The sequence below is a fragment of the Pagrus major genome, chromosome 7 (genome assembly GCF_040436345.1).
Source record: "Pagrus major chromosome 7, Pma_NU_1.0".
Taxonomy (NCBI): domain Eukaryota; kingdom Metazoa; phylum Chordata; class Actinopteri; order Spariformes; family Sparidae; genus Pagrus; species Pagrus major.
This window is the reverse complement of record NC_133221.1, coordinates 22,152,595-22,174,348: the sequence shown is the minus strand read 5'-3', so window position 1 is coordinate 22,174,348 and position 21,754 is coordinate 22,152,595. Positions and strand designations below refer to the sequence as shown.

Here is a 21,754-nt window from a genome sequence, read left to right as displayed (position 1 = left end):
AATTATCAGCTGTTAAAAAAATGCTGTTAATGTGAAGGCATGAGGCATCTACAGGTTTGGTTTGGTATATTTTTATGTGGTTTCCAGATTTGACGATTTCAGATGAGGATGTTTCTCAGGTTCACAGCTGATAATCTTCCAGGATTTCCAAGCTGAACCACCTTTGTTGCACTTGGTGAGACAGTTTCCCTTTAACTTACCCAACATTTTAAACATCAGCTACTTAAAATTAATCCTTCTCCTGCAATCAATGGCCAACAAGCTGAGTTTCCACACTCACTGTCCTGACCGGCCCTTTGATAAGTCCTTAAATGGTACAGACATGGTGATTGTGATACATATTTATATTGTTTTGAGTGTCCCGAGAAGACAAAAGTGACAGGGTGTTTTAAAGATGATGCAGCTTGAATGGTCCATGAAACAACATCAGACTTCTGTGTACATTTTTTATATATAATTCATGATCTTTTCAGTTTTTGTTTTCTTAGCAATAGTTTATTGAACATTTGGTGAACGTCATTATTGAGAAACAGAATGGGCAGAGCAGTACCGTTCTAACCTCGAGACGCCTCATTCCTGTGTCTAGATCTCTCTCTTGGTCTTGCTTTCTTGTAGCAGCTTTCAATTATTTTTCAGGATGTGTACTGTATACATTTTTGCTGATATGATTTAAGCAAATTAAGACTCAGACAATCTCCCATGGCCTTTAAAAGGACGCTGTTTGTATGCTTTTCCACTTCCTCCAGTGGGCTCCCAAAGGGCCAAGAAGTCTTCAAACTGCAGTGAAGGAAATGAGGGAGCCTCTGTGCTCTCTGTGGGAGCTTACACAACTTCTTCTGATTGAACACCCTGATATGAGAATCAAATGTTTCTGACTTGGATAGTGATGAACATTTACAAGGATGAAACCTTATCGGTTGAATATAAACCGTTGCACATTGTCCAGCTCAACCAAATAACTCCAACAAGGGAGCAGAAGTAGCTGTAATAAGATGTTAATGAGCTCTTTCTCCTCCCCCTCCTCCTCCTCCTCCTCCTCCTCCCTCCTCATGCAGAGAGCAACAGGTCCACTGTAAAGCCTGTCCGAGCTTTGGTTATTGATGACAAGGGTCTGAAACATTGACTCTGAATAATTGTATTCTTAAACTGGAGCAATGATATTTCGGACAGCAGTAGAGCATGCTAAGAAGCATCCTGGCGTAAGTAGTTTTTATTTCATAACTTTCTTTCTTTATAGTACTTGAATATCAGTCACAGCAACTTGTTTTCATATTCAAAGATGTTTTAACATGTAGCTTAAGTTTGAGTGAAAACTGAGATGAAAAACAAACTTCTGTATGGTTCATTTTCTTAAATGTTCCGGCTACAATGTGCCTCTGTCCTTGGTTAGGCTTTTAAAAACAGGCTAGAATTCAGTTTTTGTATTGGCTACTAACCCAATTGTAATATGTTTGTCTTTTCTGATATCACTATAATATGAATCACATCCTCTGAAAATGTATGTATTGATTTTTGGTATAAAAGATTTGCACCATGAAATAAATGTTTAATAAAATGCTATACTCAATTTTGACTTAAGTTCTAGCTTTAGTTCATAAAATACAGCAGACACACTTGATGTTTACCTGCAGGGTTTGTAGGCTGTTGGTAAATTAATGGGTCAAGAGATCAGTCTAATTTCGTCTTATCTAATCTTATCTGAACTGTAATTCAGCGTGTTAAGTTGCTCCAGTGGCTCATTGAAAATCAAGCCAAATTGCAAGAGGCTTAAGAAAACACACCCAAGACTTCTACGAACCTCCCAAATCTAAACTGACAAAATCTAAGCATTTAGGATGTGAGCAACTGGAATAAAATAAATTAAAAAATACAAGTTGTTCCTACAGGGGACGGGATTATTTCTGCACTTTTAACCAGCTTCACTGTCAGAGAGCCAAGTGACAGAGTTTTAACTTCTTGTCATCAGCCTCCCAGGAGATACAGAGAGGGGGGAGAGAGAGGGAGAGAGAGAGAGAGAGAGAGAGAGAGAGAGAGAGAGAGAGAGAGAGGAGAGAGAGAGAGAGGGAGAGGGAGAGGGAGAGGGAGAGGGAGAGAGGGAGAGAGAGAGAGAGGGAGAGGGAGAGGGAGAGGGAGAGAGGGAGAAGCTGCAGGGAGGAAATCCCTATGAGACTCTACCAGAGCTCATTGATATGGTCTATCATCCTGACAGACAGACAGGCTGAGAGACAGACAGTGTGGGGAGGGAGAGAAGCTGCAGGGAGCAAATCCCTGTGAGCCTCTACAAACCTCCTTGATCAAGTTACAACAGTCAGACAGACAGACAGACAGACAGAGACAGGCTGTTTTTAGAGAGAGTCAGAAAGTTTAAGAGTGACAGAAGGTGGAAACTCAGCCACACAAATGGTCAGATAGTATCTGAGGATTGTCACACACTTATAAAATCGATTTGTGTAAATGGGAAAGGTAGATTACAATCGATGATGTTGCTAACTACCATCATGCATCTTGAAAACGAAAAAAAATCAAAGGTACATTTGGATGACTATGATTATTTTGCCATCTTACACACTGTAAAGTCCTCTAGTGTTGGAAGAAATAGTCTGATCTTTTACTTACTTAAGTTCCAGTGGAATAGTACTACAATGTTACTGTGATACAACATATTAAATTAAAAATGAAATGTACTTGAAATATCAAAGGTAGACGTGCCTGTTATGCAGCAAAATGGCCCCTGCCGGTGTTGTACTTTAAGGTTGTAGCCGGTGAAGGTGGAGTTTATTTTAACAGCTTTAGACTGTTAAAAGCAAGTTTGTTATGTGCTAATCTGAATGGGAGAGAGACAGACGGACAGAGTCAGACAGGCAAATAAACAGTAAGCCACATCGACAGAGTTTGGCAGACAGACAGAATTATAGACAGACATAATGATTATTCAGTCGTTTCGCTGTAGAATAATCAGTGGCTATTTATCTCTCTGGTCCCTTACTTGAGTAAAAGTACCAATAAAACAATGTAAAAATTACTGTGACAAGTAAAACTCATGCATAATAGTAAAAACATGGATACTTTAAAACATTGAGCATTGAAGCATCAGCACATAATGACGTAATAATGTAATATATAATGATATATGTATGTAGTGGAGCAGAAGTATAAAGAGGCATTGAATAAAGATAGTGAAGTAAAGAAAAAGTAGCTCCACTTGAGTCCAGTACTTGAGTAAATATACTTGTAGTTAGTTCCCACAGCTCCACAGTACTGTGTGTCAGCAGGTTCACTGGGATGTAGGAGGGTGACGCAGCAGAAGCAGGCCAGCAGTTAATCCTCAAAGCTGTTTGTTGATCAGCTGCTCAGACCGACGCTGTTACAGTAACTATAATCTGGAGACAGGAAGTGTCAACTCAAGTGTGCGCCAGGTCAAACAGCAGGCTGCAGCAAATCTCAGCTACTTCACCAGACAATTGTTGCCTTATGAAAACTAAGTGTAATTTAAAATGATGTAGAATGAGTTTTTCCCTGGTGTTATTGTTGATGGTTGGCATATGATTCAGAGGAGAGTTTCTTATAGTTGAATAAGTGGGTTGACTTTGGGAAAAATGCTGCGTCTGCCCTTTTTTAAATCCAAGAATTATATTTGCATATTCACTGAGATGTTCAGCGACATGACAAGAGTCATGAGGGTGAAGCTGACTGCTTCATACTGATGCAACGTAGAAAAGGAGTTACTCTGACATACGACAGGCTTATTATCTGGCAGAGTTTGCTTTTTATGAGCAGCAAATCAGACTTAAAAACAAAAAAGAAACGTGTGCAGCTAGTGGACTTTAACTCTTCTGCCCTCATTACACATGTAGGTACACAGCTATGCAGTGAGCAGTGAGAGCACACTTCCAATAAAGGTCTTTACCGGAAGCACTTTAACTTCATTAATACTGAAGTACATTTACCCCTAACACTTCTACAATTATTAATTACATACATCGTTCTTAAATGAGCCATTCTATATCATGAGTACTTTTGCTTTTCATATTTTGATGCTAATGATATCTGAGTACTTCTTCCACCACTGACTATAAGACACAATTTGAATACTGAGCAGACTAAATTTAGGATTTCACTCAGACAAACACTGATGGAAGGAACAGGAACTCTCTGTTTCCTCTGATCCTGTGAGGTTCAATCAGCAGGTGTTGTCAATCAATGAAAGAGATGTGTTGCTTCAGACAGTTTTGCTGTTACCTCAACAGTAAACATAATCTGTATACTCTATATGTCGTGTTGTCGTTAAGAAGCTTGATCTTTTGATTCTCTCTTTGCAGCTCATCCCCCAGTTCTTCTTCATCTGTTTGGGAATGGGTGGTGCATCTCTGTATCTGATCCGTTTGGCCAAAGGACCACACGTCACGTAAGGACTTTCAAATTCTCCTGTGACCTCTAATAATAATATGTCAGTATGATATTTGATTAATCAAAAAACTCTTTCATGGATGACTAAACAGTAACCGGCCAAATGATATAAACGTCTATGTTTTGTCAGTGGTGAAGCATTAGGTAACACATTTGTCAATCACTCTTTGATCAAAGGCATCAGTTTGAACAAAGAAACCGCTAATTAGCTTGTTAATAAATGTGTTTCCCTGGCTCACACATCTGTTAAATTCTGTTTTCACCTTATTTGAGGACAATTACACTGCAGTATCCAAAGAAAAATAAAGGGGCCCCCAATGGTCACAGGAAGGCAGACATCGTTATTTATTTAAACAAGGAAAAGATGGATTTTAGACTAATTAAACTTCCTTCCTCTTATCCTGCATGCAGATTTGCTTTAACGTTTTAACAAAACATATCATGGGCAGATGAATACTTTTAATCCCTCATTAAGCAGAGAGATTTGTTTTATGATTGTTACTGACCACAGGGATCCCTCGCTTCCATTTCCCCCTCGAACTGCCTCTTGCTTCAACTTCCTCTCCTGCTGCTGGTATCACAGCTGTTTATTTACCCTTAAATATGCTCCAATAATAGCAGACTCAGTGAAGAGCTTTTTACAAGGGCTCACAGTGTGGTGCACTGTCTTGTCTCTTCACAGGTCTCTCATCATTTCTTGGTTACACTTTACAGCAAGGGACGCAAATTTTGAGAAGTTACTTGGAAACAAAGTAGAAACGAATGAGGAACAGGCTGCCAGTTAACCAATAGTTAATGAGTAACTCCTAAAACCAAATGTATAGCTTATTACTAGTTAATGATTAGTTAATCGCGTAACAAGTGAGGAACAAAACAGGAATGAAAGCACATGGACTCATGTAGTAATGATTTAGTCTGTGGTTACCACTCAGTCAACTAATGTTAACGTAGCTAACACAAGCTAATATTAACCTTGCTTACACTAGCTAGCTAAAGTTAATATTGCTAATGCTAGCTAATGTTAACGTTACTAACCCTTGCTAAAGTTAACGTTGCTATCACTAGTTAGCTAACATTATGGCAGTTTTTTCCCCAAACTGGCAACTACCAAGACTTTTGATATTGATGAAACACAGATACCACGGGATAAACCTTTTATACTATTGGCTCACAAAAACATAACAATCATTTTGGACCCGACAATTTTTAAAAAATTATTAATTCACAATCGTTATAATATTTTTAGGGAAAAGATATTATTTTATTCTGCACATTTCTACAAGCTCTGTAGAATTTTTACTTTTAAAAACAATTTATCTACATAAAAATGATATCAATATGACCAAAACATAACTGATCATAACCTAATCATTAGCTACAGATGAAATTGGGTTAGGAGTCACTCATTAACTAATGATTAACTAGCAGTTAGTTCCTCATTTGTTCCCAAGTAACTACAAAAAGTTTTGTGTCCCTTATTGTAAATTGTTACCCATTTCTTTCATTTCAGCAGTAATTGTGTATACATGCTTGATACATTTAAGAGTGTCTTGGTGGTTCTGTCCGCTGAGTTTGAATCTGACCCCAACTTTTGCGATTTTTCTTATTTCATTTTTTGCACATAATCTATCAAAGCAGGGGTGAAATAATGCCGCTCTCAGGAGTATCAGATCACTACTAGGTTCCCTAAGAGCCTAACTTCTCCCAGTTCACGCCTGTTTGTGTGTTTAGCTGGAACAAGACCAATAACCCTGAGCCATGGAATAAACTTGACCCCACATACCAGTACAAGGTAAGACAGCACACTACACATACAAGTACTCAGTGTTAGGAAACTGGGATGACATTCTGATTGTGTGATTTGACTTATATGTCTCTTCTTCCCCAGTTTGTGGCCATCGAGACGGACTACAAGAACCTGAAGAAGGAGGGACCTGAGTTCTGAGTCACTCACCAGCCTCCTCTCCCCTTCCTCCCTTTGAAGTCCTCTCTGCAGGTGGAAGGCCAAATGGATCCTAGATCAGGATCTGTAACACTTTAGTGTCTCTGCACCTGTATGGTTTTTGCAAAGCAGCTGGCTTTCTGGTAATAGTGACCCGGATTGTCAGTGAATGCATTCTGACTGCACATATGAATACGGAAAAAGTTAATTATGTAGTATTTCTACATACTCACACTTCTGCAGGAGAGATATATTCATGAACTGAGGAGCAACCAACAGGATATGGTAACATTTGACTTGCTATTTCTTAAAGCTATTTGTTATTTAACACAAATAAGGGATACTACATAACATGCACATAATCTAATGTGGCCATGTTTTAGAAATTTCAGTGTATTATTTTGAATGTTTCAGGCATCTATTGGTTTCTATTCACCTCTGTGAGATATATAAACAAATGATCAGACTCACAAAACCTGTAGTGCAGCATGCAAATAAGCTTCAAGAGTCTGCACATTGATTTTTATACCACAGAGAAATAAATGGAGACAAACATCTGCCTTGAACAGAGAAAAATACATAAAAATAATCTAAAACCATATAGCAAGCATTTCAAAATGGTCAGCTTGAATATAAAAATCAAGAAAATGTCTTTGTCTGTGGGAAGCTTTAACTAAAGCAACCTTTAAGCCTGCTGCAGCGCTTTAACGTGACTCGACTGTGTGTGTGTTTCTTCATAACTGGCACATGATTGCAGGTTTAGCAGCCACTAAATTTAGTGATCACTGTGTAAGTTTTGAAAAAAAAAGTCAAAGATGCACAAACTGGGATGTATTCTTTCAATAAATAAACTGTCTGATTCATGTTTGGATACAAAAGAGTTTGTTGCCAATCTGCACCGTCTCACATACACATGCAGACAGACAGACGGACAGACAGACAGACAGACAGGTAATTTTCCTCAAACACCTGCATGGAACGGAGATACAGATCTTTTTCCACAATCAGTAATTCTGATGGAGCAGATCCATCTGTCGGCAGTGCAGCTGTCACGTTGCAGCCTGATTGGTGCTTGTAAGACCATATTTAGTGTGTGTGTGTGTGTGTGTGTGTGTGCGTGTGTATTTATCTACCAGTGTGTGTGACAGCAACCCTTTGATCAGCTACAGTGGTGGCAGGATGCTGAGCAGTCACCCAGCATGGTGTTGATGTATGACAGCAGAGCACAGTGTGTTCAACCTAAGTACACACACACACACACACCAGTCGACATCCAGGTATACTGCAGACACAAGCATACACTGTGTATACCATGTATATGATGAAGTGAATCAGGTGTTACTCACAGTGACTTTTAAAGGAGACATATTATGCTCATTTTCAGGTTACTGATTTTATTCTTGGTTACTACCAGAATAGGTTTAAATGCTTTAATGCTCAAAAAACACATCAGTTTTCTCATTCTGTCCAGTGCTGCAGCACTGTATTCACCCTCTGTTTGAAACACTCTGTTCTAGCTCCTATCTCTTTAAGGCCCCCCTCCTGCATACGAAGTCTGCTCTGATTGGTCAGCTCACACATGCCTGAACCAGCACCACTCACCATGTCTCTGACCGGCTCTGTTGTGTTTTCAGCTCCAAGTTAGTTTCACTTCTACCCTGAACATAGGCATAAATTATTCAAATGTGTGACATGGCGAGGTAATGATGTCAAGAAGTCAGGGAATCAAAGGCGAGACGACTGACGGGGTGTTTCAGGAGTAGTGTTTTCTGTGGGAGGGAGGAGCTCCCGTTGGTGGGGAACTTGGGCTTTTTAACTTTCAAGACCTTTTACATGCACACAACCTACATAAAACACTGAAGGAAAGGAAAGAAAAACAAAAAAAGCATAATAGTGTTCTATCTAAAACCACATGAGATCTTTAAAAATAATTAATATTTTGAAGTAATCAAACTCTCTCTTCATACCCAACTCTGCTTCCTCCATTCTTGCTTTATTCTTCAGTGAGACGGGAGTGATGTACGAGGAAATATACATTAGTGGGAACTCTCAGTAGACTAAAGGATTTGTCAATCCCTGACTTGTAACTGGATGGTATAAACTAACTTTTTGGAGACTGAATCCATGTCATATTAAACACTGACACACAGTGCTTATCCCTCCTTTTTGTTCTCTCTTTTTTTAATGAATTCCACAGCAGTACCCTTGCCACCTCTGAAGGATAAATTAAAAACAAACCCTTTCAGTCTTACAGGCTTTGTTCAGTGAAGGTGAGACTCATGTTTCATCCTCTTACGACCTCTCTTCAGCTCTCTAAGCTCATATTCATCTCATTTCTTCCCCATATTTCAAGTAAAAGAGCGAATGAAGAGAGAAGAAAGAGCAGCGGGCATAAAAAAAAAAAATCCTTTAAACACCACAGGGATTGTTGTGGCAATAAGAAGAGGGGCTAGAGACCTCGAACGATGGAACATGAGGGATCATATGATTTCCCTAAGGATAGTCAAAGGCCTTGAAATACACACACACCGAGTCAAAGGAGTTGTCAGGTCGTGAGAAACAAGCACAAAGATGAAGTGGATGAGTCTTTACTTGTGTTGTGATGCTGCATGTGTGTGTGTGTGTGTTTGGTTATGTGTTTTCTGACGACAGAGCTGAGAGCTTCCCTGACCTTTGACCTGTGATACAGCTGGACAGTCTCTGTGGAGGGGACACATTCCTCTGGCAGAAGCTGAAGCAATAACCTTCAACCGGAAAATTGGAAGGACAGGCCGAGGAGCGGAGAGGGACACAAAGGCGTCTGCCATGAAACAAAAGTCCATTCAGTTCCTCACTGAAATAAATATTTAGTGCTCCAATAGGCAGCAGCAGCGCTTCATGTTGCAAAGCTGGCTTTATAAAAGACTTCAGAGGAAACTTTCCTTTCAGAATAAGAAATAAATACATCAAAATAAAATAACAACAAAGTTTGTCATTTCAGAGTTAGAGAAAGAGGAGGCCGACTCTTTTTTATCCAAGAGTAGAAAGATCTGACTGCAGCAATTTGAGAAACAGTGGGAGAGGAAGCGTTTGAACAAATGTTGTGAGGCTTTTGCGAGGACAGTGAAGGACTCTGGTGTTACATAATGTTCTCATCTTCTCATGTATAAAATATAATACTGCCTGTGTTTGTAAGCATTATGTAATGTGGGTTTGCAGGGAGATGTAAAAAGACGGTATCAGAAAAATAAAAATGGTATCAAAGGGAGTAGGAAATTCTGCAGATGGCTGAGTGATGAAGGTCTCAAAATTCATTCACATAGAAAATAATACCGGCCGTCCAGTGGAGATCAGAAGTCTTTATAAGATAAATCAGCTGGTTGAATAAACGTCATTAGTTACTGTAAAGGTTTTTCTCAGGATGTGAAGCTCTGGCTCCAACCATTTTCCACTGTCACTATATAAAGATCGACATTTATTTTGTTTTTCTGGACTTTTCCCTGAGGGTGACAGTAAGAGGAAGTGCCAGCAGCTTAACACGGATCAGTGTTAATAAACACTGCAGAGTCTCCTCCCTCCTGCCACTGTAAACATAAATCATCTGCCTCTAGCAAGTGAACTTGTGTGTCACAGAGCAGCAGGTATTCATGCAGGTGACAACAGAGAAAATTCAACAAACCTGAACATTCAGGGTCCCTTTTTTTTTTTTTTTATTGAAATGAAGATGTACAGATGTACATACATTGTACATTCTCCACAAATCCTTTACAATACAAAGCAAAGTGAAGTTATAGAAGATGGAAAGGTAGTATACAAAAAAAAACCCTAAAAACATAGTTTTAAAATGTTTTTTGCTGTTTCCCCTTTTCGATTTATGGTTTTCTAAGTGTAAGCTGAGCGTGTGTTTGATTCCCAAAACAACTGCTATGAGTTTTTCAAGGCCTGGACAAAACCTGACACTGATAAGGCCTCTAAAAATAGTTTAGTGACAATAAGCCAAATACCTAAAACACTCAAGGTCCTGTGTGAAACTAGAAAATGTATGACAGCAAGTGCAGCAGCTGTTAATGTGATTAAAAGTTCACGTGTTACCGTTCAACATTTTTAGGCCACTGAAAACAGTCTTGATGGAAAAGCATTCATCATTATCAGCCTCATCATCAGTCGCCTGCAACCCCCCCCCAATAATTTTCCATGTCTTGCAGGTACACACCTGATTGGGAGTGGGGATTTTGCACAGTACTGTAATAAGTAGGGTGCCAATGAAACCTGCTGATGTGAAACATTTCTCAGTTTTTACATCACCTCATAACTGTTGTATCACTTCATAAGGAGCATAAGACATTCAGGAGACACTTCTAGTCCTCGATATAGTAACTTAAATAAATGGTACTTAACAAACTATAAAGTAGTTATAAACAGATAGTGTTTATTAATGTATTTGTCAACAGTTATAAATTATCCATCTGTTTTTACACTGGCCTCTACTAATGAATGCATCACAGAAGGAGTGATAGTTTCTGACAAATGCATTAATTAACACTTACAACTGCTTACAAAGACATTAAAGTCTGTTTTAAATCATTTATTAAACGTTTATACATGCTAATAGATCCCAAATTCGGGATTTAAAGTGTTACTGACATTTAATAATAGTATGACTTATATATGACTTTTTCAGACTTTGACAGTGACCATTATTTTAGAGGAGCTCTGAAGGATTAAGCATCTGTCCGTGATGTGATGGGGAAACTGCCCTTGTGCATGTGTTGTTATTAGTGGTCAGTGAATCCAGGCATGGGGAAGGGCCTGGCGAATAGCTCCACCCGCTGGCGTAGCTCTGCGATGCGCGACACTGTCTCTGAGTCCTCCAGCAGGAAGGACTTGAAACTGGCCAGATTTCCTGTTGATAATTTCAAATACATCTGTTAAAAAAATATCCTGCAACGCTGTGAAAATTGTGGATCTGTCCCTGGCATGTGCTTAAAAACCTGTTAGGGAATGTACAAAAAATAGGTAGGCAGGCTGAACATTATGTTTATCTTAAAAACAAAAAAAAAAAAAAAGAAAAGCAAGGCTCTCTCCAGCATTACTAATATTTTCTTTGGACCATCACTCTGAGGGGAAATGTAGGACAATCCCTCCAATATCTCAAAAAACCATAAAGGCATTGATTCATTTATGCATTAATAACTAAAGCTGACCAAAGAATTAAAGATGGTGTATTCAATTTAAATAAAAATATGTATTTGCAGCAATCATTTTCACAAACCCTGAACATTTAATAAAGGGGGCTTTCTTGCAGAACTGTTCATAAACTGGCAACTGTGTTTATATTTGTAAAAATATTATGTTATGAAAAAACACAGCGGTCATAAACCATGAGAAAGCCTTCTGAACAGACAGTATGTCACCATATTGTATCTACCAGTATATAAATTGTCAAACTCCACCACTCTCACTGGATAAATCAAAAGTCTACTCAAAACAGAGAAATGTCTTCCTCTCTCACCAGTCTTCTTCTTCACATCCAGCGCGATCTGAATCCCTTCATCAATAAACTCCACAACCTTTTCAAAGTCTGCCTCCTTCAACTGTCGGGATGTCAGAGCTGGAGTTCCTGTAAGAGAATTTAAAAAATGAAGATATGACGATATTAGGACGATCACTGTTGATAAAGTTAATAAAAAGGTTAAGACTCGTACGATTGAGAGAGACACGCTGACAGATTGACTGACAGACTGATGGAGAGACGGAGGGACAAAGGACAAAGATACACAGAGAGAGAAGAAAGGCAGGAAGACTGACTGGTTGACAGATTTTGCCCAAACAACCTCCACTCCTGCAGCTCTTCACCAACAACAATCCGCTGACCAACACAAGCTTTAAAGTCACTAATCTGATGAATACCGAGTCTGAGTCCTCCTGGAGTCAGAGCGCTCTTGTCTCCAGGGCAGGTGTTCTTGTTGGCGGTGATGGACACCAGCTCCAGCACCCTCTCAGCTCGAGCCCCGTCCATCCCACGAGTTCGAAGGTCAACCAAGACTAGGTGGTTGTCTGTTCCACCTGAGAGGAGGAGGCGGAGGAGAGCGAGATATTAGTTTGGTTAATGGTATAATTATATTCAGTTCAGGGGAAAATGTGTCAGTGAGATACATTTTCATTTCCCTCCACTCTCTACTCAAACCTTCATACAGGCAACGATAAACTTATCATTCCTTTAAAATTCCTCGTAATAATGGCTTTTTTCCCATTCAGCTGTCAAGGGAAGCTTAAGTAAACTCTTCCAAAGTCATAATAACAGAATGCAAATGAGGTCGAAGCAAATAGAGAGACTATCCAAAAGCAATTGCATCACGTATTATGAGTCGTAGAAATGCAATAATACTTCAGATGCTAAATCTAATTTCATAGTCAGTGAAAAAAACAAACAAATTAACTTTCTTTATATGTTTATATGTTTTGTACACAAAAAATAAACATAAAAAGCACTCTGTACCGGACACTAGGGTGTAGCCTTTCTTCAACAGAGCATTAGCCATGGCCTTGGCATTCAGCATCACTTGAGCGATGTACTGTTTGAACATGGGAGTGGAGGCCTGCAGAGAAAGAAATTACACGGTATAAAGAAAAGACGATATCAGGACACTCCAGATGACAAGTAACTCTTTATACATGAGCTGCTGAAAATAAGCTGCAGTTCAAAATGTGCCAAGTTTTCACAAAGGATTTTCTCTCCTATTTGCTTTTCTATTGATGAATATTAATAATTAGGCTCAATCCCACTTCCAATTTTTACCCTCTACTCCTCATTTTCAAGTGCCCCTGTTAGAAAGGATAGCTGTTGAATTCTCCCCCTATGAAATGGGACAACCCTACAAGACCCTCATACGTTATCAGTGGATGGTGTTTACTTTGTTGGCGTTTGCTTCATTACCTGGCCACACCGTGCTCCTACCCTGCCAGTCTGCACCATGAATGTATTATAGACCTGGATATGACGGCGCTGCTCAGCTTTGCTTCCAGTTCTGACAAGTGGCCACCTGTGGTATTGCAGCGAAACATTCCTCTGCGACCGTACAAACATTTTCCCCATAGAGCAATATTAAAAAGGAGATGTCTGTACAACTGTTGACACCTTGAACTACAAACAAGGTCAATTATGACACAATTTTTTTCTTCCTTCGAGCTGAGAAAAGTGATTTTAAAATCCCTGACGCCATCACAATGTGAAGTCAATGTGCAGACGATAACTGATGGGTGGGGCCAGTGGGAGAAACTCTACTGCCCATATTCAGTGGGTCATGTAACCAGGAAGTAAACCACAAAGCTAGAATTTTTTTTGCTGTATGTGCCAGGTGGGCAGTTCTCAGTGGACTAAATTGGCACCATCTTTGGGTTTCATCTTTGGTTTTAGAGAAGCGGTACCAAGAGCAGCAACTTCGCTGCTGGACTTTATTTAAATTACACCTGTCTTATGCCATCACGGGGGGAATGCAACATTGATGTCATGCACAAATCAGCAATAACAACTTAACTTTAAGCTACAGAGTCATCAGCAAACTTGTAGCGATTGGACCATTATACATGGAAATGACAGAGTTATCATTACCCTCAGTTTGAAGGGCACCCCTGAAAAACCTGTGTTTGACAGCCATATAGCCCTAACACCTTGTCCTACCCCATGACACCCTCCCCTAGGCCTGGACAAGCAAAACGGAGGGGTTGGGCTAAGAGGAAGGGGCAAGGTGTGTATTGGGATGGGGCCCTAAAGTTGATATCTGGACCTGTTTGAGAGCGACGGCCACCCCGGCAATGGCATGGTTGTGAGGTCCTCCCTGAAGTGATGGGAACACGGCAAAGTTCACCCTGTCCTGGAGGTCATAGGTCACCTCTCGACCTTTTTTATCCACAGACCGCACACCTTTCCGGTAGAAGATCAGACCAGCCCTGCAGAGTGAAGAGAAAAAGCTAGTGTACACAACCTTTTTTACTTGACATTAAACAGTACGATTCTGCATGGTTTGTTATATTTATGCTCTAGTTTACGATCCGAAGCCACATGGTCTCATGTCACATCAAGTACAATCGTTACTGTTTTTTCAATAACGTTTTTTACCTTGACCAGACTACTATATCACTTATTCAGTGACAAATGAAAAAGTCATTCACACACTACATTCAGGCCCTCACCTTGCCCCACGCAGGGACTTATGGGTAGTGGAGGTGACCAGGTCAGTGTGCTCGAAAGGAGAGGGAACAGCTCCTGCTGCCACCAGGCCACTGATATGAGCCATGTCTGCCAGCAGGTACGCGTTAAGCTCCACACACAGCTGAAACGCACACAGTCACAAACATTGAGTGATTCTTTCATCATTCTTTTAACTTGTTTTCTCTCTTTTTTGAAAAACCTATTTTTATTTCCCTTATATTCAAATATTTGTGCTTTAAGGAATTAAAAAAAACTGCTTTTTCATACAGTTAAGGGCTATATAAACATTTTAAACAACTACTTAAACCACATGTACTTTAGAAAGACATAACTCCTGACATAAGACATACCTTCTTCATGCGAGGGTAGTCGAGCAGGCGAGCGTAGGCGCTGGTTCCTGCTATGATGAGTCTGGGTCTGAAGAGTCGGGCCGTCTTCTCCAGCTGGTCATAATCTATCAGACCTGTTTTGGGCTGAGATGATACAGTACGACAGGGATATGAGAAGATTCACACAAAAGTCAAAAGCTAGGTCAACTGTTTTTCTTCACAGAATCACTTTGACAATGTTGAATTTGAAACATTTTAAATTCAAGCAAATTACCCACATCCAGCTTGTAAGGCATCGATTCAAAGTAGATGGAGGTGGCTGAGATTCTCTTGGTGTCTGTCATGTAGCCGTGGGTAAGGCTGAATGTAATGGAATAAAAATAACGTTGTGAACTTATTCTGACCTCTAGATCCTCTCTCTCTCTTTCTCTTCAATATGAACAGTTCAAAATATGTAATGAAATATAGCAATGAGAATAATTTCAGAGTCTTGGTGCTTCAAAAACCTTCTTCACTTTGATCTACAGATCTTATACATGAATTCATCTGGTTATGTAAACACTCGATCTTCCTGATATTACATTGTTGGTCTTATGTTGTTTCATTTTGTTTGCTTTTGCCACAAGGGTATCATTCTTCTGTCTATTGTTTTAACTCATAATATATCATTTTTGTATGAATTTATATCAAAATCCAGCCCGTCTTCTTATTGTACCTCTACCAACTTCAGCCAGCCGTCTTGTAAGTATATAGTGTCTACTAAATAAAAGTCTCACGTCTGCAGCTCAACTATCACCTGCAGCACTAATACGAGTCAAAGGCGTGTTATTGGAAAAATTATTGTTTACATTTCCCACCGTTCTGTTGATGTACTTAAAAATACATTGAGTTCAAAGAGGCTGGTATACTGTGACAACTCCAGACTGTGTGACTAACACTTTGTCATTTACATTAATTCCTCTTGACATTTAGTCCTATTAAAACATCTAGTTTCATGCAGGAAAATGTCAAAACATTTCATGACACATTTAACAAAAGTGTGATAACTGTCAGAAACCTGTAATGTAATAAAATAAATGCATCCAGTTAGATTATCTAATAATTCATTGTTATGATGACACATAACATTATTACTAAATCAGCAATTATTACTTGTACTTTTTTACGGAACATAGTGAGTGAGTTATCTTTATCATATGTTTGGTCAATTAAAGTCAAATTTGATTGCTAGCTCTAAAAATGTTTTAATCTAAACTGAACTGTCACATTTTTGTTAAAAAAAACAACAACAAAAAAACAAACAAGCAAAATCAATAATGTACTCCCAGGTATAATTAGATTTACAGGTCAGTTGCTTCGTAACAGTTGTTACATTGTTAGTTGAAAAATAACTCTGGATTTCAACATGTTCACTCACTGTCCTCCATCAGGCAGATCCAGGCCCATGATGCGGTCATGAGGCTTCAGTACAGACGTGTAGGCTGCAAAGTTAGCGGGGGATCCGGAGTACGGCTGCACATTGATTCCCCACAGATTTGGGTCCAGACCGAAGGTGTCGAGCGCTCGCTTCTGACACAGCAGCTCAATCTTGTCTACAATCTCTGCACCTCCATAGTACCTGAGAAAGACAAAAGGCATTGATTAAGTATCATATCAAATTGTATCATACTGTATTGTAAAGTATCCTTTTGTATCATTCTGTATAGTATGGTATTGTAAAATTGTATGTTATCATACTGTATTATATCTTAGTGTAATGCATTTTATCATTTTGTATTGTTTAGCATCACACTGTATTGTACCGTGTTGCATTGTATTGATTTGTATCATATGGTATCATATTATAGTGTACCATACTGTAGCATATCACATCTTATTGTATCATTCTGTTTCAAATGGTATTGTTTTATACTGGATCTTTTGACATTGTAGCACATTATGCCATAGCTTTTTCTTTCATCATATTGTATTATGTTTCATTGTTTCATATTCTGTCTTATTATTTCGTATTGCATTTAAAGTTTTGTAATGATTGTTATGATATATTTTGGAAAGTGTACCCTCTGTGTACTTACCTTTGTCCTGGGTATCCCTCTGAGTATTTGTTGTTCAGACAGGAGCCCTGGGCCTCAAGCGCTGCACGGCTGCAGAAGTTCTGACAGGACAAACAAGCACAATGTCAAGATCCAGAGTCACAGTCCGTACACTTTTTACCATGCGTATATATTCAGCACACTGTCACCATCCAAATATAACCTTTATTTACTTAGAGATGGGTTACTGAACACCTCTGCTGTTTTTCAGCAAGACCCAGCTATACATTTCAACCACAGTATAGACTTGAGTTATCCACGATGCAATTTAGTTTAAACTGTGAGCATTTCTCTTGCAAATACCAATTTAAAAACAATAAGACATGCTCCAGAGTCAGGGAAGACTAAATCTGTTAAATGTGTTGCATAAATCTTACAAAAGGCTCATCACAACCTCTTCTAGAGGCTGCAAATATGAGTTAAATTAGCTTATCTAAAAATATTCAAGTATAATAGGTGATCTAGTTTAGTCTAGGTTCAGCACAGTGTCAAATCTCCCAAAGACAGTAGTGAATTATTTTTTCTCGCTGTCTCTCAGTCTCTTTTTTCTCCCCCTCTCACTTCTGCTCATCTTCTCCCTCTCTCCGTCTCCCTCTGTCCTCCTCAGCCGCCCCCTCTGCCTTGTTATTATACTAAACCTGTCACTGTTCAGGGATCCCTCAATCATTCCAGTGGGATTTATAACCGGTCCCACAGGTGACATAAATCTCTCTCTATGACAACTCAAAACACTATCTCGACACACACACACACACCCAAAAGTGATCGCCCATACTCCTCTGTCTCAACATAAAATGTAGAGATCAATGGCAGAAATCACAAAGGCAACCTAATGGGATCATTTGACCGTGTTCCTGAAGAAAAAAAATCAGGGGCTCTCCATTGGGAGTCAGCCTGCTGCGGCGACTGACAGCACATGCACAAGGAGATGAAAATCTTTCAGATGTCATTGTGACTGATAGTGCTGTGGATACATAATTGCTGGAGAATAAAAGAATGAAAGCTCCTTTCTTTTCCCACAGCTTCCACTTAAATGAAATCAGTGAAATGTGAGGGGAAAAATGGGAAGGAAATCTCAGTGAACTCTCTGAAGAAAAATTCTAGAAACTGAAACTCTAGTGACTTGTGGTTACAGTGTTGAAGGAGGCTCCACTTCAATCTAAGCTGTTTTTCTTGCTTCCCGTCTCACATACTGAAATCTGTCTACAGGAAAGCACAAAGAATAATTAGCAACATCTTTAAATGCATTCCATGTAGGTAATGAACCACACTTTGCAGGTCACCAGTTCACAGTTAAATTGCACATAAAGTAATTATTGCACATATTGCATATGATTATTAAATGTAATTATTGTGGCACAACCTCATCTACTGACAAGCAGGCGAGACAGAGGAAATTTACCTGAGAAAAAAAAGACTCAAATAAATAGATTTTGGCTTTTGCAAGTGCTGTAAAGTAATCTTTGTAAGAGTTCATATGTCAAAACACAGCTGTTTTTCCTATACCACTTTCACACACAGACTATGTGTGACGCAGGATACTGAACAAACATTTCACTACTGATCGTCCTCACCAGACCGATGGTCATGGGTCACCATAGTTTACATACAACCTGCATCTGAGTGGTGTTTTTATAATGGGAATAAACATATGAGGTTGTAAGTATAACTTTTTAAGCTTTTTTCTTCATTTGATCACCAAGTTAAGGCGTCAACTTATGGTTTTTAATTGCTTTGTAAATAATCAAGAAACTCTGGAAACCCTGAGAAGGTTACATAAAGTACACTGCCAACATCTGTTATAGTAACTCTATGTACCCTGGGTCTTCAACAGGAGGTCCACAACCCCTAGGATGTCCCCAGAGTAACTGCATAGGGGCCGCCACATTATTGTTTGATAATATTTTTAAAGCTTTGAAATGTTAAAAAATGTAAATGTGTCTGATAAACACATTAACATGAATCCAACATATTATTAGCAGAGATACAGTGAATGCAAAAAACCCTATATGATTTAACAACATCGACGATAGTCTGCCCCTGATTCCTCGTGCAATCATGTGAGCAAGCTAACAACGTGTGTGCTAAGTCACTGCGGCACCAATCTATTACAGTGAACTAGTAAGCTGAATATTATTGAAAACACATTGGCCAGCTATCTGTTTTATTTTCCCAAGTGTATGGACATTCTTGTGAGCCACAATGGATTGTTTTTATTTTACCTCAGGAGCTACCGGAATAATTTCAGAGGGTGAGGCTATTGTGCTGATATGCAATGCTAGAACTGTTGCCGATCTCTTTATACATTTAGACCACCCAGCTCATGTTGTAGGCCTGGTTTAATATGCAACAGAATTTTACAACAGATGTAACATATTAAATGCTGGGTTAGATAGCAAGTGTTGATCCATTTACAATAATGGAAAACAAATATTTTCCCTAGGTCATTGCTTCAGTTTTACAAATCTTGTTGCACTGTGCTTTTAAAACAAATTTAAGGTCCTGTTGTCCTTGTGCCATTACTGTACATGTAGTTGGTTCAGGGATGTGTATGAAACTTTAATAATTTTTTCCTCATTATTCTAAATAAATTATTCTTACTTACAATTTCTCTCCACCCATCAGTTTCAGTTTGAATACGCTTCAATGGCTTCAATGATTCTAAAGTCAACTAACCTTATCAATAGTTAATGATAACTGTAACAAAACATTGAGAATTATAAATGAATGTGATTCAAACAGATAATGAAACACAAGATATCTCCTCTCCGCCGCTTCTGTCTCTCTCCTCTTTATGTGGAGGCCTCACCTCTGATGCGATGAGCTCGAGTCCCCGACACTGTCTGTCCTTCTCCTGCTGCAGGAGGCTCCACATCTCTGGGTCGTCCTGGGCCAGGCTCTCCTGTCCAGTCCATCCACCAGCACTGCTGAGGCCTCGCCTGCATGACTCCACTGTGACCTGCCCCTCCCGGCCCAAACATCCTGAAGCCCTGAGGAAGAGGGGCTGCATGGTGTGGTGGATGAACACATAATTTCAGTCAACAACTAAATCCTATGAACAGTGGTTGTAAAACTGTTCTATCACAGGAATTAAATGTAAGAAAATGTTTAAAATTCTGTGTGGGAGGACCCTGGAGATATGGTGCAGTATTTCTCAAAACGTGCTGCTCCATTTAACGACTCAGTGTAGTCAATAAAGGCTTAATGAGAAGACAAATACTAAGTCATAGGATTTGATGCAACTCTCTATTGTGAGTTTCTGGGGGGTTTCTTTTTGTTGTTGTTGTCCAAGATTGCTCCTTTGGTGTCTTTTGAAAACCTCAGTAACAGTGAGTCTGTGCAAAAACGCTTTCATCACTCAAAATTATAATACTTTGCACCGGGGGTTTGGAAACAAGGGGGATAGAATAATGTGTCTTTTGATGTTCTAAACAAGCCATTAAATGAAAGGCTGTGAAAAAGCAAAGGTGTTAATCATTGGAGTGGTTATGGAAAACCTTGGACATGGAAAGTAAAAAGAGGGCCAGCCGCACATGCATTGACTTATTTATCAGGGTCTTGTTTGTTGAAGCAGCTTGTAGCTGCATGATAGTTGCGTAACTACAGTATGTGTTACTTTGGCCTAATAGAGAGATTACTGCTCAAGCATAAATATACGGCGAAGCAAGTCTCCTTTCATCTTTTGTGTTCATTATGTTTCCTAAGCCTTGAGTATATTAAGTCTTGCATAAAGCGTAGCGTGTACAGTCAACTTTCTTTCAACAACAAAAACATATTCTGGGACACAGTAGCACTCTTTTAACACTCAAATCACACAGTTATCAAACAGACACAGTGACACTTACACAACTGGACTGACAAATTGAAAACATAACACAATCTTCAAACCAGACATTTCTATCTGAGTTGAGGTAATCTGAGGTGAGAAGTTGACCTAGTTTGCAATAAAAATGTTATATCTGCTCTTCTGAGCTGGGAGAGAAATCTACAAATGTTGATACAAGTCGACCTGTACATACAGTCAATAAAGCTCAAAATGCATTATAAAATAAATATACTCACCCGTAAGGTTTGCCGTAATGACAGAGAAAGCATGTCTGCGACAGCTGAGGGCTGGGAAAACAGAAAACTATTCAAGGTGCAAAGGGTGAGAGTAAAACCAGTACTGGAGGGGAGCCAAGGACAAGCGGACTTTGTTTCACCGATAAAAGTGACTACAACAGCAAATCATGTTTCATTTCACTCTGTATCAGTTCTTTGAAGAAGAAATATCTAATCAATCATAGTCACTGTACAGGCAAGCAATTCATTTCCATTGTAAAAAAGCACTTGATTTCAGTCTGTGTTTCAAAAACTACAGATGATTCCCTAAAGATGTATCTATTTTGTATTATTAATGAGCCAAGAAATCATATTTTTCAAATAGTGAATATCAAATTTTGGATTTAAAGGCTTCACTTCTGTTAATGCATATTCAGAGAAGATTCAGAAAACATTTTTCACACAAAGTGATACCATGGGTCGAGTCAGTTTCTGACACTGTAGAGCCTTTGGCAGATGAGTAATTGACAAACACAAAGCTCACATTACAAATCTCATCATTAACAAGTGCTCCTATTGACCATAGGCTGTATAAAAACATGGACATAGTCTTGTGATGTCACCAATAGCTTTCTGACAAATCATTGGTAAAGCTCAGTGTGGTGCCTCCTGACGCCATCTTGGCAGTGCTTGACTCCACTTAACCTCCGGCTAATCCAAAAATGGGCAAAGAGGTGGAGCACCGTGGACC

General features: G+C 39.2%; 2 protein-coding genes across 2 annotated transcripts; one reads left to right on the top strand and one right to left on the bottom strand.

The window, feature by feature from the left end:
* The first annotated feature begins 1,084 nt into the window (after positions 1–1,084).
* On the top strand, positions 1,085–7,212 carry ndufa4l2a (NDUFA4 mitochondrial complex associated like 2a). Its single transcript, XM_073470373.1, has 4 exons — positions 1,085–1,199; positions 4,320–4,405; positions 6,139–6,199; positions 6,296–7,212. The coding sequence occupies exons 1-4, from the start codon at positions 1,155–1,157 to the stop codon at positions 6,350–6,352; spliced, it is 249 nt and encodes an 82-aa protein (XP_073326474.1). The 5' UTR covers positions 1,085–1,154; the 3' UTR covers positions 6,353–7,212.
* Positions 7,213–10,023: 2,811 nt separating this feature from the next.
* On the bottom strand, positions 10,024–21,101 carry LOC140999226 (serine hydroxymethyltransferase, mitochondrial-like). The gene is made up of 12 exons (XM_073469535.1): positions 21,025–21,101; positions 19,772–19,966; positions 16,945–17,024; positions 16,287–16,487; positions 15,148–15,229; positions 14,891–15,013; positions 14,522–14,661; positions 14,116–14,278; positions 12,828–12,927; positions 12,239–12,394; positions 11,841–11,948; positions 10,024–11,231 (listed from the first exon to the last, which is right to left on the bottom strand). Exons 1-12 carry the CDS (start codon positions 21,055–21,057, stop codon positions 11,104–11,106), a joined length of 1,509 nt encoding a protein of 502 aa, XP_073325636.1. The 5' UTR covers positions 21,058–21,101; the 3' UTR covers positions 10,024–11,103.
* Positions 21,102–21,754: the final 653 nt, after the last annotated feature.